Source organism: Mixophyes fleayi, chromosome 6 (genome assembly GCF_038048845.1).
Source record: "Mixophyes fleayi isolate aMixFle1 chromosome 6, aMixFle1.hap1, whole genome shotgun sequence".
Classification (NCBI taxonomy): Eukaryota; Metazoa; Chordata; class Amphibia; order Anura; family Limnodynastidae; genus Mixophyes; species Mixophyes fleayi.
In genome coordinates this window covers 206,608,687-206,630,872 of record NC_134407.1, presented here as the reverse complement: position 1 = coordinate 206,630,872, position 22,186 = coordinate 206,608,687, and the positions used below count along the sequence as shown (strand labels likewise).

At 43.2% G+C, this 22,186-nt stretch overlaps 2 protein-coding genes across 3 annotated transcripts in view; one reads left to right on the top strand and one right to left on the bottom strand.

The window, feature by feature from the left end:
• The window catches only part of QTGAL (queuosine-tRNA galactosyltransferase), a 349,188-nt gene that overhangs the window by 63,124 nt on the left and 263,878 nt on the right, over positions 1–22,186 (top strand). Inside the window, exon 1 of one of the 2 annotated variants that reach the window (XM_075178186.1) lies at positions 19,304–19,341. The exons of the other annotated variant lie outside the window; for it this stretch is intronic. The gene's annotated coding sequence lies outside the window, so the exon portion shown is untranslated. Of the gene's footprint in view, positions 1–19,303; positions 19,342–22,186 lie in introns of those variants that run through there. 2 annotated transcript variants of the gene reach the window in all.
• Positions 3,804–17,476, bottom strand: METRNL (meteorin like, glial cell differentiation regulator). The gene is made up of 4 exons (XM_075178180.1): positions 17,165–17,476; positions 14,364–14,752; positions 6,278–6,337; positions 3,804–4,680 (listed from the first exon to the last, which is right to left on the bottom strand). Exons 1-4 carry the CDS (start codon positions 17,260–17,262, stop codon positions 4,364–4,366), a joined length of 864 nt encoding a protein of 287 aa, XP_075034281.1. The 5' UTR covers positions 17,263–17,476; the 3' UTR covers positions 3,804–4,363.

Genomic DNA, 22,186 nt, shown 5'->3' with positions numbered 1-22,186 from the left:
TTGTGCGCCGAACCAATATTCCACCCACCAGCTCGCTAGAAATTCGTAACATCACTGAGACATGAAACAAGTGCCTCAAAACAGAGATGTCAACAGATCCTAGTGAATAGATAGGCTGTATTTTTATTCAAAATGGCTGCCTCGACTATGTGTAATGGGACAAAGAGATAAAATTGCTTTTTGCTGATCTGTAGATAATTTTAGGCTGCTTCCTAATTTTTTCAGGGACAAAACATGCAATTAAAACTAAACGCAATGATAATGCCTCAAAAAACAAAACAACAACATTTTGGTACCGCATACGTTACATTTTCAGGGAGTGCCATATTCGTTTATAGGATAACCGGCCAACCTTCTGTAAAGGGAGCTCTGGAATGCATTTCCTCTTCTGTGTCCTGAAAATCAGGACTGTTGGCATTATGCTGATCAAAGCAAACGGTGTACTGATTAGGTGTGTAACCCTCCACCTACATGTTTGTAAATATCCCCTCCCCCAATTCCAGGTGCATTTGAAGGAAATTCTCTAGCATGCAATGAAGCCTACAGGGCACAATATCTTAAGCACTCTGTTCTTGATTGTACACTCATTTGACAACCATAGTTTCACTGATTGATAAGAGAAAACCCACAAAAATAAGCCTCAAGTCCAAGGGACCTATATATTAAAATTAAACTCATTGCAAAAAAAACCAAAAAAACTTTCCACTGTGTTAATAATTTCATCCACTGACAGATACTCAGCTGCCACAGCGAAAGCTTTCCTGGAAGATGGTTCTTTACAACTCTGGAGTATGTCAGTAATACAAAAGTAATTGGGGGCGATAACCTGCAAAAGCTGGATATATTGACCACTTATGACAGTCATAAAATCTCTGCTGACAGTGTAAGTGCCCATATTTTACCTGGAAAGACAAAGACTCCAGAAAACTATGGGGAAAAAAAACCCAACACGCATCCAACAATTTTCTGTATTAAGTTGAATTTTCTTCTAACCAATGGAGGTTGAGAGCTCTCAGAAACTCCAGTGGGTTTCCTGTGTCAATTGAATCTTTTTGTATTAGAAACACATTATACAGAAAGGTCTGGAGAGAACCCACCGCCCACCCTAAAAACACCCACACACGTTTAGTGCTACATCAGGATAACTTCATACACGTAAATAAGATCACCTACTGTCTCATCCTACAGACACTGCGATGAGCACTGCTAAACAATTAAAAAAAAGAGATGGTTGGGATGTCAGAGGCAGTGTAGGGAAATTTTAGGCATTATGTTCCAGATTACAGGAAAAGATGCCTTATCTAGCAAATACAAAGTCCCAAGCACCATGGGTAATAGATCCCATACCCTTCATAGCATCTGACAAGTCGGCAATCAGTAGATCCAATGTCAATGGATCCACTAAAACTGGCAGGGGAGTGGATCACAGCAGCCAGGCCCGGCGCTCCCATTAGGCAAGGTTAGGCACTTGTCTAGGGCGCCGGGCTCTGGAGGGCGCCTGGAGGGCACAGAACTAGAAATTAATTTTAAAACTGTGCGGCGACCGCTGACCATACCTGTCACGGCCGCCGCACAGCATGCAGATGCACGGGGGAGGGGGGAGAGGCTACTGCTCACCACCGCCGCCTCTCTGCTCCGTCTCCTCCCCTCCACTCACTAGTGTCAGTGAGTGGAGGGGAGGAGACGGAGCAGAGAGGCAGCGGTGGTGAGACAAGGTAAGAAAAGACAGGGTGAGGGGGGAGGAGGGCGCCATTTTTGCGGGGGAGGGGGCGCCGATTTTGCCTAGGGCGCCATGGACCCTAGCACCGGCCCTGACAGTAGCATTTAGCACAGTGTTGGCTAACCTGTGATACTCCAGGTGTTGTGAAACTACAAGTCCCAGCACACCCTTCCAGCAACAAGCTGCTATTAGTAAAGCATGCTGGAACTTGTAGTTTCACAACACCTGGAGTGTCACAGGTTATCCAACACTGATTTAGCATCTAGACTACAAGATGCGCCATCCAGAAGCATTGACCGAGCATTTTCTTTCTTTCCCCCCAAAGTGTTCCAGCTGACTCATCTTTCTGTCGCGCAGCAGAATGAACAGGGGGTGACAGCTATTGGGGGGGAGGGGGGGGGGGGGGGGGGGGGGGGAGCGGCAGTCATGGTGCCCCAAACATGTTCTGACCACACCATTTCTAGATCCTGGTGGGATCCAACCCTTCGGGTGCCTTAACACCACTATGCAGGTGTGAACACTGGGCCTGAGTTATTAAGGAGAGCAAAGCCTAAAACAAAATGAGCAACTTTGCACCTGGGCAAAACCATGTTGCATTAGAGGGGGGAGGCAAATTTAAAATGTGGGAACAGATTTATAGTTGGGGTAGGGTATGTCCTAGATCAACTTTAGCTTTCAGTGTAAAATTACAGCTGTCAAGTATTTGTGTGCTGCATGAAAAAAAAAAAACAAAAACAAAAAAAAACACGGCAGTATTTACCTTATGTGCAAAATAATAAACTAGTTTGCACCCCTTGCATTGTAACATAAATTGTCCTGGAGCAAACTTACTCATTACTCGTTAATGACACAGGACCACTATGTGCAAAGATTTCACAAGACGTGTGAACAAAACCTCTTGGGCAGTCGCTTCTTCGGGGTGCTTTTATTTTGTGTCACCACATATATATATACCAGTGTTTCTTGCTTCTGTTATGTTTGCGCCCTACTTCTGGTCTTCCTAGAACATCTCCATAACATACGCGTTACAGAAGGCGCTACCCTAAGGGCAGCTATCCAGTCACCGACCACTCTGCCGACATTGATCACAGAAAAAGTGCTCGTTCCTGAAATCGCTGGAAGCTACAGCCGGGAACGACTGGTACAAGTGCTTTGGGCAGCAGACAGGGTTCGGATGCCCCTGAGGATTTTTATTTAATTATTAATAAATGGTGTATCTGTGTCACATGTACGAATTTATAATAAAAATACCAATCTGTAATCTATAGAGGGTAGTATACTTTGAAGACATTCCATGTTATAGGCACACTTAGCCTTTAATCTATATTTGGCAACTTGTACCCCGGGGGGGTGGGGGGGGGCAGGTGGGTGTGGGGCTCGAAGAATCACATTGTTAGCCCCGCCCCATCACCTTTTCAACCAATAAAACTAGGGGGTGGAGCCACAGTGACGCATACACTGCACCAATAAGCCCCGCCCCCTCCATTTACTTTGCAGAGGCGGCCGGGAATCTGGAGAATTGCCTGCTCTCCTGGGAGTCTGACCCGGAGTTCGGGAGTCTCCCGGATATTCCAGGAGAGTTGGCAAGAATGCTTTAATCAGACAGCAAAATTGTATTAATCCTTTAAATAATGCATCTTATTGTAATATAATGTACTGTAACCCTTAGATTATACTGTCCCATAGTTTAACTCAATGTGACCCTAATTTGAGGGTGCCCATTGTAGTAAATCTATAAACTCAATAATGCCGAGTCTAACTTGAGGTAGGTGGCTATAACCTTCATTTAAGATATTGGAGAAAGACTATAGTCTATCAAGAGACTAAATGTATCCAGATTTGTGAAACAATGCAATTGTGTTTATGCAAATATCTACTACGGCCACGGCAAGTGTCACAAATTAGCCCCCCTGTAACATTCATTGACCACTAGAATCACATCTGCATGACCTCATCAATGAGCAGTCCACTCCCTGACGCTAATCGTGGCCAAATTCTTAAAAAATTGGTGCCTCAAACAAAAAAAAAAAATAATAAGTTAAACAAAAACCACTTGACTTCTGCAACTAAAATTAACAGAACATTCCAATTCCAGGGTATTTTATTCAACAATTTGCAAGCCTGAGTAAAATGGCAGACTGCAATTGTACATTAAAAATATATTTTTTAAAAAAAAAAACAAAGAACATCCTCAGTCATTTCTTTCATAAGAAACATTCTCGAAAAAAAATTTACACCAAGCTTTTTACAAAGCATGTTAAAAAAAAAAAATTAAAATAAAGATTGTCCACATCCACGCCATTTTCTATAGAATACGCAAAGTCTTCAGACATTAGTAAAAAAAAAGGCAGTTCGTTCTCCTTGAGACTTGCAATAGTCTTTCCATAAAAAAAAAAAAAAAAAAAAAAAAATTTTAAAATAACTTAAGGTTTGCAAAGTAAGACTTAAAAACAGGAGTTTTGTGCAGTGGCGTTTGTGGCTCGTACCTCCAACACATTAGTGTAACAGAATTTGCTGGTGAGTGGCGGGGCGGCTCTCAGGCCCCTCGATAATCACTAGCAATCCTTCAGAGTATTTTGCTGTACTCTAAAAGTGACCAGTCCCAACGTCTGAAAGTTAATGAGTAATCCAAACAAGCCTCATTCAGTCTGTATTGATTTCACAGGGGTTTAAGCCTCTATCTTTTGCTTCTAGATATATCCTTTGGAAGTCTCTATATCGGGGGGCGCAGCCCAATCGTGGCTCCCCAAAGTGCATGCGACCAGTGAACAAGAAGTCCCCAAATCCGGCTTTGACGCCACATTCTAGCGGCGTCCCAATGCGCCCCTCCCAGCCCACGCCTTCTTTGCTGGGTAGAAAGATCTTGCTTTTCTGTCTGTAAAGTCCATTGACCGAAATATTTATAATAGATTCCTGTTGCTCAACATCATTTGTTACTTCTGTAATGGAACCTTTGACAACTAGAGAGAAGAAAATAAATCGATTAAAGCCATTTGTAACATTTCCCTTTTCAATTATAAAATATAGAAGCTAGACAAGCACAAATGTAGTTTTTATGTCCAACAATAGATTAAATAATTTAAGTGAAAATGTAACAGACATCTATGTACAATGGAAGGAGCCAAATTGTTTGCTGAAATTATAAGAATGGATCCCAACCACTTCTAATACAGATATTTAAAGCAAAAAAGGCTTAGTTCAACTTTTCTGGACTAGAATCATCATCATCATCATCTATTTATTTATATAGCACCACTAATTCCGCAGCGCTGCACAGAACTCATTGACATTAGTCCCTGACATTGTATGTTGGGGGATTTAGATTGTAAGCTCCATACACACACACAGACCGAGAGAGACTAAGGGCAATTTAATAGCAGCCAAATTAACCTACTAGTATGTTTTTGGAGTGTGGGAGGAAATCGGACCACATGGAGGAAACCCATGCAAACACGGGGAGAACATACAAATCCCACACAGATAAGGCCATGGTCAGGAATTGAACTCATGACCCCAGCACTGTGAGGCAGAAGTGCTAAACACTAAGCCACCGTGCCTTGCATTTCAAATATCCTTTGTAGCAAAGCGATAGTCTGGTGAATAACCTGTTCTCAGGGGCAGGCTGGGCTGGGGGGCATCTGGGGCACCCCCTGGGCCAGTCCCACAGTGGGCTATTATGGGCTGGGTCACCTCCATTTTTTTTCCCCTTTAAAATAGGCCGCTGAGTCAAGACTTGTCCCCCAGGCTAAAATTTGACAGCCATCCCCCTGCCTGTTCGCAAGGATGCAGACACGAGCGCCACGACTATCCAGCTTCACAGAAAATCACCTCACAACCTCCCTTATATCTGCATATACTGGAAAGCAGGGGCGGGCTGGGCATCGGCCCCCCGGGCCGCTCAGAATCACGGCTGTTAGGGCCGCCCGCTCCCCGGAAGTAATTTCAATGTGACGTGGCCGCATCACGTGTCATGTGATGCGGCCGCCTGTGTGGAGTGTGCCCCCCCGGGCTGACGGACGTCAGCGCGCACCTGCTGGAAAGCCTACTGAACGGAAGGCTATTCGCAAGCTCTGATCTGGTCAATCAGTGATCAAATCAGCCGAGTAGATCGCTATGTAATAACTAATAACATTGTATTGGACCAATATTTGCCAAATACATTGGTATGGATACTGCCAAATGTGTCAGCAGAGTCACAAAGTCAGATGAATAATGGGTGTGTGTACTATTTTGGCACTGGTTAATAAACACAAACAATTAAAAAATATAAATTCAAGGACAGTCACAGTATTTTAGCAAGAGATCCACAACATAGTTATAAAAAACAAACACAAAAAGACAAGGGTGTATATTCACCACTTTTTCAAATATGCAGATTAGTAATGTTGCTTATAACAACCAATCATATGCTAGCTGTGATTTTGTAGAATGCACTAAATAACTATAATCCGATTGCTATAGGCAACATCTCCACTTTTTAAAACCTGCAGTTTAGTAAATATACCCCATGGTGGTGGGAGGATATAAAGAATACAACGTGCACACTTTGATACTCACCAAAATCACTAATGCACACAGCTAAGAGGACCTCTGTGTCACTGCACGGTCGACAGGGATCTGAAAAGGAATACAAAGAATATTTAGCCGACATAAAAGAATAGGCCTTTTGATTGTGATTTGCTGCTGCAGCAAAATGTTCTTTTTGCAGATTGCGTTTTACTACAGAACATGGAATTCTGGAGAGTTGGAGGACTGGTGTGGAGAGAGTTTTAGTACAATCGTGATGTGTGTGGACCTAGAAGAATGAATTGATGTAGCCGTGCCCACACACTACATAGTTACAGGCTTTACATTGTATTATTACACAAACATGCATTGCACCAATTTATGTTCCTCTCTGCAGATTAAAGGGTGCGCCTTATAAAAAAAAAAAAAATCACTTTAAATAAGCCTCTACCAAAAAAGAAAAATTTGAACAGAAGAATAACTAGCCCCATAGTACTGTTCATTTTTAATAAAACTAAGTACTTGTGACTAAAACCTCACACCAGTACTTGGACCCTAGGTCTGATCTTGGGTGTCCCAATCCATAGACAAACTAAGGAGGGGGGGGGGGGGGGGGGGGGTCCCTAGTGCCTGGAAACCCCCCTCCAAGCCTGGGGCACTGTATAATTGAGGTGGCTGGACCTTGCTCCCCCTTCACACGGCTCTGCTCGAAAAGAGAGTTGCGTGCACCCAACAGTAGTGCATGCAGCATTGCCCGTGTATATTATGGGGATAGGGAGAGCTGGAGAGCAGCTAAGCAACGTCTAAAATTATAGCCCCGCTCCCATGCATGCTGGTCATGCCAAATGGCGGCGTGGAGACCCCCTCTGCAATCTCATTAGCATAAATCTTGCCATTTCTACAAGTGCAGTCACACTGAGTAATACATTTCACAATTGGTGTTCATCATAAGCACTTTGCAAGTACACAGGGATTATTTTCTGAAATCATGCAAGTTATTCCAGTCACCCGATGATGGAAGTGCGGTATAATAATATGCGGCCTGACTGGATTACACAGGATCCAAGCTGCACATACCTCGCTAGGCAAGCTCTGCCCAACAACCACAAAATACCTTTGGACAGCCCTGCCACAGTATTGTGTGTATTTGACACCCCCGTGGATTAAGTAGAAGATAGAGATCTCCCTGCAGCACAGAGAGAGGTAAGGAAGCTGTGTGTCACAGCTCTGAATAAAAAAAAAAAAAAAAAAAAAAAACACACTTAGTGCAGAAGCAGGTCCCCAAAAATTGCAGGTCATGACTTGCTATTACCAAATTCTATTAATTAAACCACAAGTGACTGAGCCCTTAGGACTATTAGTACAAGTTATCTCAAGGATTGCAGCATATTGTTAGTATTGTCAATTCAAGTCTATGTTAACAGCCTACAAGCAAACTATTATCCGCTTGCGTGCCTAAATTGTCAACGACAATTGGAGAATGTCATTTAAAATTCACACCTACACAGCGGAGGTAACCATTTTATGGGCTTGAAAATGCAGCCCATTGCTGAACTCGTAACATCAATGGGGAGGGCCAAATTGGTTCGAGATGAAAAGGCTGCATCATCACAAACAGTGGTTCAGCTTCCAAAATGGCTGCACCCACAAAACAGACATTTATTTATAGCGATTCAGGCCAAATTTACAGCCAGTGTTCTGGGTGTGCAGTACACCAGGCTCCTTCAGGATGAAGGACAGGATTGAAAGCTCGTACATAGTCAATAGGTTGCCTCTTCCTTGTATATCTATAGGGAAGTAAAACCCATACCTCTCAACCGTCCCCTCAAATCAGGACTGTTGTCCTGCAAATCAGGACTTAGATCTCCGTTGAGGAATAGGGTCCAATCACACTGATGGATGGCCCCATTGGAAGACGGAAGTTGTATCAAAATAACAGTTTTAGTTGAGGAGAATAGAGCTGGCTCAGTGCAGAGAAGATGATTCTATATTAATCATAAACCAATTTCATCATTTTAAAATAAGAGCAAAGGTTACATTTTTGGATAATAGTGACACAAGGGAGCTGGGCTTGTCCCAGGAGGAGAAGGCGGTACTCCCCAACGTGACATGGTAGCCATATGACATTCCCATGTTTGCATGCCAGTACATGTAGACCATGTGTTACCCACCACAACCAATCAGATACCTGCTTCCATTACTCTGGCTGAGCTAGCCTGCTAAAAACTGCTCTTTTCAGGTTATCACAGAAGCCCCTTAGCCTCTAAAGATGGTCGGCACACACACAGCAGACAGCTGTGAGCATCTTCCAAGCCCTGATAGCAAAACACTCCAGACAGTCGGACACAGAACGGTTTACACCGGAGTAACAGCATACAAATCCTCTCCGAAATCGCTTCCTAGGGTTATCCCAACAAGCTTCTATTCATTGGATTCAAAAGAGCTGCGTTTTTATTGCATCCCTCTAATGCTCAGGGGACTGTAATTCAACTAGTTCCAGGATAATACCAGCATTGTGCAGGTCAGCTGCCAAAACCCATGGGGGAAGTTCTTTAAAAAGATTGCGATAGTATCCTTAGGTAACCTGAAGCAGAGGGCTGTAAAGGCCTCTGTACGCACTGCTCAGCCCAGGAGATGTAATTACATCATTATTTGCAATTTCCAGCTGCTACGAGCTATTTGCCCTCTGATCCCGATGTTGTTGACTAGAACACAGTGATACTAACAATAGACCACACTTGTTGTCCAACATGCAGAACGAACGGTTGTTCTTTTCGAAAGCAAGTTGGACAAAATGGAACAGTATTACAGAGGGCTGGTTAGGCCTGGATTTGTGCAAAGACCTGAGCGTAGGAAGGCAGGGTGCTGCGTTTCATGGTCTTACCTGCCAGCATAGAAATAAGATGTGTGTATACTACCACTATATAAAAATGCCCATTTCTGGGGTCATGAGTTCAATTCCCGACCATGGCCTTATCTGTTTGGAGTTTGTATGTTCTCCCTGTGTTTGCGTGGGTTTCCTCCGGGTGCTCCGGTTTCCTCCCACACTCCAAAAACATACTGGTGGGTCAATTTTGTTAGCAGCCAATTAACCTTAGAGAGAGACTTTCTGTCTGAGGGAATTTAGACTGTAAACTCCAATGGGGCAGATACTGATGTGAGCGAGTTCTCTGTACAATGCTGCGGAATTAGTGGCGCTATATAAATAAATGGTGATGTTGCATTTAAGGAGCTCTGTGGTGTGAGGAGGGGATAGTAAAGCAGGTATACTTCCCCTCAATAGATAAATTGTTTGTATGTCTCACCCAATCTTCGAGTGTAGGCGACTATATATATCAGAAGACCATTTTAATTACTTTAAAATAAGACGAAAGGTCATATTTTGGATAAAAGTGAATAGGTCACACAAACCATCCAAAAACAAAATTGAAAAGATAGATAAAAGTGGTAGCATCAGCACAAAGTTTAATTACCTCCCACAGGCATTCACGGATTGACTTCCACCTTTTTAAAGTTTTATTTCTCTCCTCAAATGAAGGTCAGACAATGCTAATGCACTGTGTTTAGCCTTATCATCAACATTTATATAGCGCCAACATATTCCGTAGCACCTTATAATCTGTCAGATTCCACAGTAGTGCTTCCTCTTGCGCCCAGGTTTGAAGCACTTGTGAGATAGTTTTACACTCGCAGAAACATTTACAAATACACATTGCTCTAAAATACAAGATAGCTTGAACAAGTACTTTTTTTTTTAGCAGCGCAGTCATGCTGAGATAAAGTACTCAGATTAGTCAAAGAACAAAGAGGGGGGGGTGGGGGGGGTGTTGACTGGGCCCAAATCTTTTTTAGCTAAAGAGACAATGTGCTCAGTTTAACCTCCCTGAAGAGGGATCACAGCCCTCAGAACCAGACAAGTCAAATTACACAGTGCAGGAAGGGGATTAGGGAAAAAGAAGAAGAAATTGCAAAATCTTGACAGACTCCTTGAACACCAAAGGGGTTTTTAAGACTTAAACCCAGCTGCCCTTACAAGCACCTGACAGCTTATGGCCTTTGAAATCCTAAAAAGGAGAAATAGCAAGAGGGCAATTCATGACCAGTCTACCAAAGAAGAACTATTTTATTATCTATCGCTCTCTGCAGCTGTATAGGACTCAAACCCTTAGCCATCAGGAATGCCCTAGGAAGTGCAAACTACTGAGAAACGTGAATACTGCAAGCGTTATGGCTTGTAATATTTATATACGTGTACAGGAACTTGCCAAAACTTAATATCTGAATGGAACCATGTCTCAGAAGACAAAACTCAATTATACGCCCTTCAGAAAGCTAAAACTTTGTCAGATAAAAATAGCATATTCAATATCCTAAATGCCTTTGTAGCATGGCAACATATCAGCGGCGCACGGAGGATTGTCGGGGGGGATTGTCAGCTCTGCCGCGGACGCTTCTTTGACAGCGCCGCGGCTGCTGTATAGGACAGTGGCCACTTAGCGCAGGGGGGGGGGGTTTCTAGAGACTCAGAAACCCCCCCTGCGCGCGCCACTGCATATCGTCTGTAAGATATATTAATATACATATACACCATATTTACCAGCTTTCTGAAATTGGCTTCCGGGAGCCAAAAATCTTGCCATTTTAGACCCGCCCACTGTGACGTAAACGCTTCATTTTACACTGGGGGTGGGGCCAAATGCCGGGATTCCCGGAGAATTGCGGCATTTTGGACCAAGTTCAAGTGGGCAGATTCGGGAGATTGACATATTCTGCCAGGAGTCCGGGAGACTCACCCAAAATGCAGGAGTCTCCCGGACATTCCAGGAGAGTTGGCAAGTATGATATACACACACACACTGTACTACATTTGAGAACATCAAGCCACATCTTGTATGACAATGGCCTTCAAAAAAGGAAGAACAATTGTACAATAAATTGCCACTACAGCTTTACAATGAGGGATTAGGACCTATTCACAACAGCCTCAATTCTTCCACCTAATTGCAAATCACACACCAAACACACAAAATAACTTTCTTCCGACAAAAACAAAATACAAACAAAACGGTGTTCTTTTCATGTGGAGCCAGTTTGCTCCTGAAGTCTTGTTGTGTTTAGCTTTTCAACCATAATCAGGCTTCAGGAATTAACGACTTGTCACAAATTGAAAGGAACTGTATTAGATGTTTATCAAGAGCTCTGGTTCTTCAGTAGGAATGAGGATCCCAAGAGCTGACTACTGGAACATGACTTACAGGCAGCTCCATACAACAAGAGCTGTGATCAACAGATTCCATCAAGATAAAAAAAAAAAAAGCTTTTGGTTAACATCTAACAAGACTTTCTTTACTTTGGCTGTGCAGAGCTGCAAAGTGCATTTATCAACCACAATAAAGAAAATGTATAGAACATGCAAAACAACCTTAAGTCTACTGACTGAAAAATGTCTAGAGCAAAGGCTGGTGGGGCATGCTGGTACTTATAGTTCCCTGAAGGTGCCAAATCACAGGCTTCTGATCTAGAGTAGTTAGATTAATAAAAGTTATGCGTTAGCACAAAATTGTTCTCTATCTGCTCAGTATTATTAAGTCTTCCAATTCTTTCTAACACGACGGTGCAGAATTGCATCTTATTTTCCTTTTACACCAGCTCTCCCTGAACGTGACTCAAAACAAAAATCTTGCACGCGATTGGTTGATCACAGCACCTAAAAGCCACATTTTTTTTGTCTATAGCACCACTGCATCAATACAGACATCACTAAAGCACAGAGCAATGACGCCAAGTAAAACTTGCATCATAGAAGCGGACAGTTTATAATTAAGTTTTTTTTTTGTTTGTTTCTTTGTTTTTTTAATATAGCCATTAACAAATTACGCAGCACTCAGAATATTTTAGTAACTCACACAAGTCCCTACACCAATGGAAATTTTCCTGCCACACAGATGTAAACACAAGCTAATTTTCTGTCAATTAACCAACCATTGTGTTTTTTTGTACCACGAGAAAAAACCCACACAAACAGAGCCCAGCTCAGAATTGAACACATGACCTCAGCGCTGTGAGGCAGCAATGCCTACCTCTGTGCCACCATGCTGGCTTGTCAATGTCACCGAGGAGAGGAACTTTTGACAATGGATCTCACGCAAAGTGAAATACCTTCTAGTGTTTACCTGTTGCTCATACACAATGGAGGCAACCAGTTTATGGACTGAACCATCCACAAGATGGCTGCCTTCACTGCGACTAGGTGACGGGGGAACTTAAGATTCATGTCAACAAATGAATGGGGCGGGAAGACACTAAACTCCTGTAGACACTGATGGACAGTAAAAGTTTATATTAGGCTCCAGTTGGACCACTTCCTCCTGTAAAAGTAAGGAACTCCAATTTTCACTAATGAGGTTAATCAGTTACTTGTTGATTTTAATGTGTTACCAATAAGTTTCCATTAAGGAAATGCCCTGGAGGATAATCAAGGAGGACAAATGTCCTTTACCAAAAGGTCAGCTGTGCAATAAAACGTGTCCCATGTCTGAGCTGATTTGATCAGAAGTTAAGTTCCAAAAGAGAAGTATTTGACCATTCTAGAACATCTGACCAATATGGGATCGTCATTTAATTTTATGTCTTAATAAAGTAGTATCAATATATCAAGCTTAGGTTCTCTAGTGCAAATACAATGCGGAAGCATTTAAAGTAACACAGATTGTAAATACAAAGACACCCACTGGCTCAGGGATCCAGTATCCTTGTGGATTGATCCAATATTCAGCCTATCAACTTGCTAGGATCCAGCGACACTGCTGAGGCCCTGACCGACTAATATTCATGAGTATTGGTTCCTAGTGAGTGGACCGGCTACATTCTCATGAATATTAGTCCCGCCCACAAAATGGCTGCCACTCCTGTGTGTAAGCAACAGGTCAGGTCTACTTTAAGGGGGGGGGGGGATGACTCAATTGGCGGTGATGCAGACATTACTGCTACGTACGACTGCGCATATTCCCGACAATTATGGTAGGAATCTGCGCTCATTTTTCCCCTCAGACTTTCCGAAAACACCTCACACCGAATTGAATCTCCCCCTAAAATGGATACATATTGTCTAAATATTATACTACGCTACGAAATATGTTGGCGCTATATAAATAAAGGATGATGATACCGAAAAGGAACATAAAGCTTCTGAAATTAAACCATTGGCCACTTAATCTAGATTGTAAACAATAACCAGGCAACATCAATACCGGAGTCATCATTCTGACACAATTTACTGCAATGCTTCTCCTGGTATCGTACCTAGGGCGTGTCACACACACACACACACACACACACACACAGACACCCCATTCTATTTATTTTGTTTAGTTCTTTAAATTACTAGCACTCAGCTGAGTCAGATACTCTGGGGAGGCTCTGTCATTCGCAACAGCTATAATCAGTGCTTTGCCAACTTGCTATACTTCATAAGCCAGAATTACTGCTATTAAAGTATTTAAAAAACTGGGTGTATGCGGTGTTGTAAACAGCATGATGGGTAATTAAATAGGGATGAGCAGAGTTATTACAACTAGTCATTTGCAGCAACCAATCACAGCTAAGCGTTTATCCCTTAGTGTATGATGTCAGAGGATTCACCATTAATAACATGTAATACTGTAATCAGATGGTGTACTATCCAAGAATTAAAATAGTTTGTAACAGCATTGAAAATAAAATAGTATGCAGAGATAAATGGATACATCCACAACAGCATTTGCAGGCATCTGAATTAAACCTGTCACATTAACCCCTTTTTCTGCCATATAAAGTGTATAAAAATATATGACTTAAATAGCCAATATTCCGAGGACTGAAAGGCACAATTGGTTAAATGTAGAATTAGTTAAATGCTTCTTTCTTTAAGATGCAAAACTTTCCAGCCAGATAATAGTTGCTGTATTAAACAAATTGAGTGATATTATTCAAGCTTCCACAGCGCCACCTAGCTAACACAGAGCATATTGCAATAAACAGTTGAATATCACTGGTGCAAACAGCCTCTAGACTCATATTGGTTGGGAGGCCTAGAGGAAGCAGAGGAATTATCCCTACAATCAATATACGTTGTAGGGGTCTTCAGCTCTTTCCTTACCAGAAACTGTGTGCAAATCCGAGAGCGTCCTCTGGCTTATAAGCTCATACTGGAAACCAGTGATTTTCCGGCTAATGTCCAGCTGTGGTGTAGCCTCAACAAACAGGCCTCCTTGGTCCAGACTAAAACAGTAGACCTTGTGTGGGAGGTTGTCCCCATCCTGCAGCAGAAGCTTAAGTTCTCCAGTTTTTTCTAAATAAATATTAGCTCCCTTGGAGTCTGTGAAAGGCTTTATACAAACAGTCAGGTGCTTGTTAGCAGAGGTCAAGGTGTTGGGCCGCAGGTTGACTATTAGCGCTCCTGTGGGGTACAGCCATTCCACGGAACCTTCAGAACATCGGAGATAGACCTGTTCAACGTCCTTCTTGTGAGTCTCATGAGATAAGCCACTAGGTAAAGAGAATGGAAAAAAGAGGACATTACAATGTGCCAAAACTCAAGACACTTGCAAAAAAGAAACTTAATTTTTTTTATTAAATTAGGTTACCAATAACTTTCTAAAAGATCATAGCTGACTTGGATTTAAAAAAATTAACAGTATTTTTTTTTTTTACCAGACGCCAAAAAAAATAAATAAAAAAAAAATCTTTTACACCAATCATGTGATAAAAGCAGCTCTTATACCCTGTAGTGTCAAGCAAAGCGCAAGAGATTCAGAAACAGACCAGCTCTGAACATAACCAAGATTTAAATGGTTAACCTGGGCTTAGGTTAAAGGAGTCAATACTTTTACAGTAACACCTTGTGAAATGTATTTTGGGTGGTGATTCTTGTAATACCAGAATACTCAAAAGGGATCCATAATGAGAGGGATGTAATTGGCATACGTTTTATCCAACCTACAAAGCCATGTAGGTGCAGAGTTTTCCCATCACCCAGAAAGATTTCCTTCCCAGTTGGCACCAGAATTAATAAGATGTAAAAAGTATTATATCCGAAACTGGTCTAGACTTAAAAAGTCAAAACTGCTGGTACTTATACTGCAGTTGCTAGCTTTTAATTGGTAGCTCAAAAGGGCTGAAACATCAAAATTAGGTAGAGAGATCTTGCCTCATCATCATTATTTATATAGCGCCAACATATTCTGTAGCGCATCAACCATTGTTTTAAATTCATCATCATGTAAGAAATTATTTAGGTACATAGAAAGCTGTTTCAATTACTTAATTATAGTAGCAGGTTACAGAAACTGGAATAAATTTTAAGTACACCTGGCTCTCACCTACACACAAAGTATAACTGAACCAACATTCAGCCATGAGGTACATGGTGCCTCAGATATCACTAGCTTTTAGTTATAATAGACTGAATATCTGTTCCAGCCCACAATATGGCTGTGTACTGTGACACTTCACTTTTAACCTTGATATGAAGAAAATGATTTAGAGGGATACCATTGGCATAGACACAGTCATTCCTCTGTCCATAGGCTGGAGAGAGTTACCATAGAATAAATTACACCAGCCCAGAAGACCCCCAGGGGACTCTCTGCCACAGTCCACTACACCAGCAGTGAGGTGTGCAGTGAACCAGGAGAGAGCAGTAACTGCATTTAAGGCTTCGCTGCACAGAGATGGGGTTCTGTGATAAGCCAGACAAGAGGAGAACCTTAAGCTTCCCAAATACATATATTTTGTGTGAGTGACCCTGTTTGCCTATTGTACTGTGTTTAAGGGGGACAGACAAGCTGGAGGGGAGGGGGGGGGGGGGGGGGGGGTATTATTTGGTGATAGCAAGTTGCTTGTAACTTCTAAGCAAATGCCACCCACAGACATATTTAAGGAATAAACACCAACAGCTCTCAAAAAAAAAAAAAAAAAAAAAAAGTGGTTTGTTTGTTTTACTTTTTTCCTCTCTAGGACGCTGCACAAGTGGCTCTATTGTGGACGCTGAACATCTGATAATCAGCTGTCTTTTACAGTCCCTGGGCTAAGATCAGACCAACCTTCAGCTGGAAGTAACAGACAACCTTTGCCTTCAATCAGCTGTAGGTTATAAACCACAGGAGGGAGGAGGAAAAGAGTTTAATGACTTTACGGAGTAGTTTTGTCCCGTGCAGATTATTATTTGCAATTTATAACCTCTGAAGTGCAGATTGCAGTTGTGGGGGTGAGGCTGCCACAGACAGTGCACACTCCGTGCGCAAGAGACTGAGCGCAATCATTGCTATAGACTCCAGCAAGCTGCACGTAGAACATAGTATACAATGTGTGCCGCTGTGGATACATTGTATCTGGGTCATTGATAGCAGGGATAGGCAACCTGTGGCTCCCCAGCAGGCTGGGACTTCTAGTTCCACAACAGATCAGGATCAGCAAGTTGCCTATCCCTTGTCTGTATACTCCAATAATCCAAGTTCTAAAGCTGCTAAATCCACAATTACATGTAATACGTATAGAACTCAAGAACAGTCATTCTGAGCTTCAATACCCTACACCCTATATCCGCTGTACTTTGGCACTTCAATATACATTTATCAATCCTAGAGCCCTGGCACAATCCGCATTTCAGTCTATTCAGCAGTACTGAAGGGAATCTGGTTAAACTTCATTTAAAAAAAAAAAAAAAAATCTTTCTGACTTTAAGCCAGTCCCAGGGTTTCACCACCATTAGATTGCAAGCTCTTGGAACTAACGTTTCATTAAACACATGATCAGTGTATATATTAATCAGGATAGGTCTTGGATCGTATACAAGAACTCGCCAGGATGTAAGACACATAAAACCCTACTTTTAAAGAGGAGAAGAACTTGCCACAAGCGGTAGGTCCCCCAGTCCTTGGTGGTCAGAGGCTTCCTTACCTGCCCTTCCAATTGCACATGTCGCTGGAGTACTGCAGTGAGGTCCCTCTGCCCATCACAATCACCATGAACATGCTCAGCAGGACCCTCCTTAACATGTTTGCAGCCACAGCAAACCAGCAGAAAGATAAGTCCAGTTGGAGCACTAGGCAGTAATCCAGGTGGGAAGGTAAAGGGCAGTGTCAGGAGCTGAGGACATTGCCCAGAACAGAGGAGAAGAGTTATCCAGGAGCTCCCAAACTTGCTCTCCCCATCACTTGGGACTGACAGATCCCAAACAGCAGAAACAGATACTCCTCCTGCAGCCACTCACTATACACTGAGACTCTGCAGCCTGAGCTCCCAGCACTGAGCAGTCAAGCCCCGCCCACGTGAGGCGTGGTAAGGAAAGGGGCGTGGTAAAAGTTTGTGTGCTCCACCTTCTCAAAAACTCATTACACACTGCTTCAAGTGGCCTGTGTAATGAAACCTAATTTGGGCTGCACTCACAGTATTTCATTATTTTTGCAAATAATTTTAGCTTGCAATTAAAGCTTTTTTTTTTTACTTAAGAACAGTTTAAAGTCATTTTAGCAATCATGAACCATGAAAAGGAAAATAATGATGACTGGCAAATTTATAAACACTTTCAAATATTTAAATTTGTGTTTCTATACAGGATTTGTCACATTCGTGAATATCAGTGTATTGTCATATTGTATCAATTTACATTAGGTTAAATGGATTTTTACATTTATTATGTTAGTTTGTAGAACTAGGATTAGTAGCAGAGCTCAGGTTTTTATTTTGGTAATTCATCTACAGTGTTGCTTTGTTTGCACGATAAATTATTCAACAGATGCTTGCTTTGCATTGCCATATTTTTGTGAAAGTGTGTACCACATTCCATGTCACTGAGGTAGATGATAAAATTAATTGCCCAGATAGCAAGGCATTTCCGTTATCATATAATTTTTTTCATTACACAGCACAGAACCAACCTCTTTGAGAGATATGGTAGCTCTCAGTCAGCAAAATCTTTAATTGTAGGACTGATATATCTCTATATTTCCCATTTATAACTGAAATGCTGGGTAAATAATCCAAATATCAGGCTCAATTGTTTTCCCTAACTAGATAAAAAATGGTTTGATATTTTTGTATAAACTGATAACTAAAACGATGTATTTGCATTAACACATTTTTTAAGTGTCTCTTTGATTTAAATTATGTCCTGTCACCCACACACAGTGGAGGCAGCCATATTGTAGGCTGAACCAAAATTCAGCTTATGAATAGATAGGGACCAGGGGCATCACTGAGGTCAGCCTTCACAATGTCTGCCTCCATTCAGTGCGGGTGTCAGATCCACTTTAAATGTGCTTATATATGGGCTGATCAGAAAAGACGGCACTGTTAGTATGGTCAAACAGTGACCGGTGCACCCGAGGCTATACAGGTGTTGCTAAACTACATTTTTGCCAGCTATCTACTGGCAATGCATGCTGGGACTCGTAGTTTCACAACACATGGGGAGCCACAGGTTGGCCGTGACTGAAGTACACAGATGAATGAGGTCTAAAACCATACTTGCCAACTCTCCCTGAATGTCAGGGAGACTCCATGAAATAGGGGTGATCTCCCTCACTCCCTGAAGAGTCTGGCATTCTCCCTGATGCCGAGCCAGTATAAGACGTGGTTGGCTTCGCCATCTGTGTTAAAGACGTGGTTGGCTTCGCCATCTGTGGCATGATGACACAGTTCACAAATTGTGTCCTATGTCCATGTATTGATGCCTATGAAGGTGGCCATTTTCATGGAGACCAAGATTTAATCAAAGACTGACAGGTAAGATAACATGACTCCAGTAATGGAGACAGAAATGTAAAAGACACTTCAGTCTCTAGAGATTCATTAGCTGCTTTTCTTTAACGCATAGTTGCCTACTCTCCCGGGATGTCCGGGAGACTCGCGCATTTCTATGAGACCTCCCGGGAGAGCAGGGCACCCTCCCGGTTCTCGCCCCCACAATAGATAAGTGGCAGGGCGGGGCTTAATTATGCAAATATCGTGTCATCTTAGTCAAAATTGTGACAATCGTTTAGGGGCGGGGCCAAAATATGTGCCTTGTCAAGCCCCGCCCCCACACACCCTCCTCCCCCGGGATCTCCCTGAAGCCAAGGAGGAAAAGTTGGCAAGTATGTCTAAAACTGTGCAATCTGCTGATAAAATTGGAGCTAGTATGGGCTCCTTAGGACCTAAAATCTTTTTCTTAAACTGTTGTGGCCCCACTCAGTAATCAGAGCTGTCAGTTGTCACTGTTTATTCAGGTGATAGGAATTGATGCACCATTTATCTGGTATGTAGAAGATGGATGAGGGTCTAAGGGTGAGGTGATATTTTTGCACAGGAGATAAGCAGATCTTATCAGCAGGGTTCGGCTTTTGTGTGCTGTAGCAAAGCAGAGGTTGTTTGCTACAATTATTCCAGCAGTGACTTTCCAGTCTTGCACCCTGACTTAAGAAATCAATTGTGCTGTTTTTATTTTTTTATTGGGTGCAGAAAGCTGTGTATTGGGGGCAGCATGCTCTGCACTGTGTATTGGGGACAGCAAGCTCTGCACTGTGTATTGGGGCAGCAAGCTCTGCACTGTATTGGGGACAGCAAGCTCTGCACTGTGTATTGGGGACAGCAAGCTCTGCACTGTGTATTGGGGACAGCATGCTCTGCACAGGGGCGGTTCTAGAGAATTCTTCTACCCGGGGCGATTTAGGTGGGGCGATTTAGGCCCCGCCCCCTTTTTTACATCTGAGGCTGCCGGCGGCTGCATACTATGTGCAGGTCCGTTCAGCAGTGAAAGGCAGGGGCAGTGTGCTGCCCGGATGCTCTGATTGTAATCAGAGCAGCCGGGCAGCACACTGTCCCTGCCGAACGGGCCTGCACATAGTGTGCAGCCGCCGGCAGCAAGGGGGGGAAATCACCCCGATCGTTTCCCCCCCCCCCCCCCCTGGATCCGCCACTGGCTCTGCACTGTGTATTGGGGACAGCATGCTCTGCACTGTGTATTGGGGCAGCATGCTCTGCACTGTGTATTGGGGACAGCTAGCTCTGCACTGTGTATTGGGGGCAGCAAGGTCTGCACTGTGTATTGGGGACAGCAAGTTATGCACTGTGTATTGGGGGCAGCAAGCTCTGCACTGTGTATTGGGGACAGCATGCTCTGCACTGTGTATTGGGGGCAGCATGCTCTGCACTGTGTATTGGGGGCAGAAAGCTCTGCACTGTGTACTATGCACAATGGGCCTGATTCATTAAGGCAGGTAAATGCCTATACGTGCTGTATTTTGTGCAGAATCATCCTGCCCACACACGAACCGTATGCCAAGAGATCGCAGCAACGTCCCATTCATGGGCGTATGCCCGTAGTTAATGTACAGTAAGAGCAAGATCAAGTGCACGCTGCAGGGTCCAATTCAAGATCTCAAAGATAGATGTTTCTCTGTCGTATCACTTGCACCAGCTACAGGTCTGATATAAGTGCCAATTACTAGTGATGACGGCTGTGTATACACGCTAGAACATGTGTTTGCAATCAGCAGCAACTGTAAAAATGTATTATGTACAGTAGACATTAATTTTTATTTTTTGATTGTTTTGTCATAAATGACTATATTATTAACAGGGGACATTAATTGTTTTTTTTGGTTTTTTTTCTGTGTGACTTTATGTTCCACATATGTATTGGATGTATTCTGCAGTGTCTTGTCTGTTAGAGCAGAGCGGAGCTACACCCGTATTGATCAGCAGACGTATCTTTACATCCGCTCCATGTTTAAAACATACTTGCTTACTCTCCCGGAATTCCTGGGAGGCTCCAGAATTTCCGGGAGTCCTCCCAGACTTGAATGGCAGGGGTGGGGCTTAATCGCGTCATTAAGTTCCGCCCCCACTATTCAACGCAGTGAATTTCGGCAGTTTATAGTGGGGGCGGGGCCACGTCACCACTCTCCCTTCTACCCCCTGTCACATGGGTTTTGAAGGTTGGCATGTATGGTTTGTATGGTTTAATATGGACGCCCATTTTACATGCTTTTTTTAAAAAAACATTTGTTTTGCTTTCCTTGATGGATCAGACCCAATGCATATTAGAAGCAGCAAGCTCTGAACGGTATATTGGTGGCAGAAAGCTCTGTACTTTGTATGTGGGCCAGCAGTGTATATTGGAAGCAGCAGGCTCTGCATTATGTTTGGCTTTTTTGTGCTGTCGCAAAATGGAGTTTATTTGCTTCAATTAATCAAGTCGTAATTTTTACATTTTTGCTCACTGACTTCATAGATCCAGTGTGCTGGTGTAATTGGGAGCAGCAAGATCTTTATTGTCAATTGGGCAGCAAGTTCTACACTGTGTATAGGAGGCAGCAGGTTCTGCACTGTGTATAGGAGGCAGCAGGTTCTGCACTGTGTACGGGAGGCAGCAGGTTCTGCACTGTGTATAGGAGGCAGCAGGTTCTGCACTGTGTACGGGAGGCAGCAGGTTTTGCACTGTGTATAGGAGGCAGCAGGTTCTGCACTGTGTATAGGAGGCAGCAGGTTCTGCACTGTGTACGGGAGGCAGCAGGTTCTGCACTGTGTATAGGAGGCAGCAGGTTCTGCACTGTGTACGGGAGGCAGCAGCTTCTGCACTGTGTACAGGAGGCAGCAGGTTCTGCACTGTGTACGGGAGGCAGCAGGTTCTGCACTGTGTATAGGAGGCAGCAGGTTCTGCACTGTGTACGGGAGGCAGCAGCTTCTGCACTGTGTATAGGAGGCAGCAGGTTCTGCACTGTGTACGGGAGGCAGCAGCTTCTGCACTGTGTACAGGAGGCAGCAGGTTCTTCACTGTGTATAGGAGGCAGCAGGTTCTGCACTGTGTATAGGAGGCAGCAGGTTCTGCACTGTGTACAGGAGGCAGCAGGTTCTGCACTGTGTACGGGAGGCAGCAGGTTCTGCACTGTGTACGGGAGGCAGCAGGTTCTGCACTGTGTATAGGAGGCAGCAGGTTCT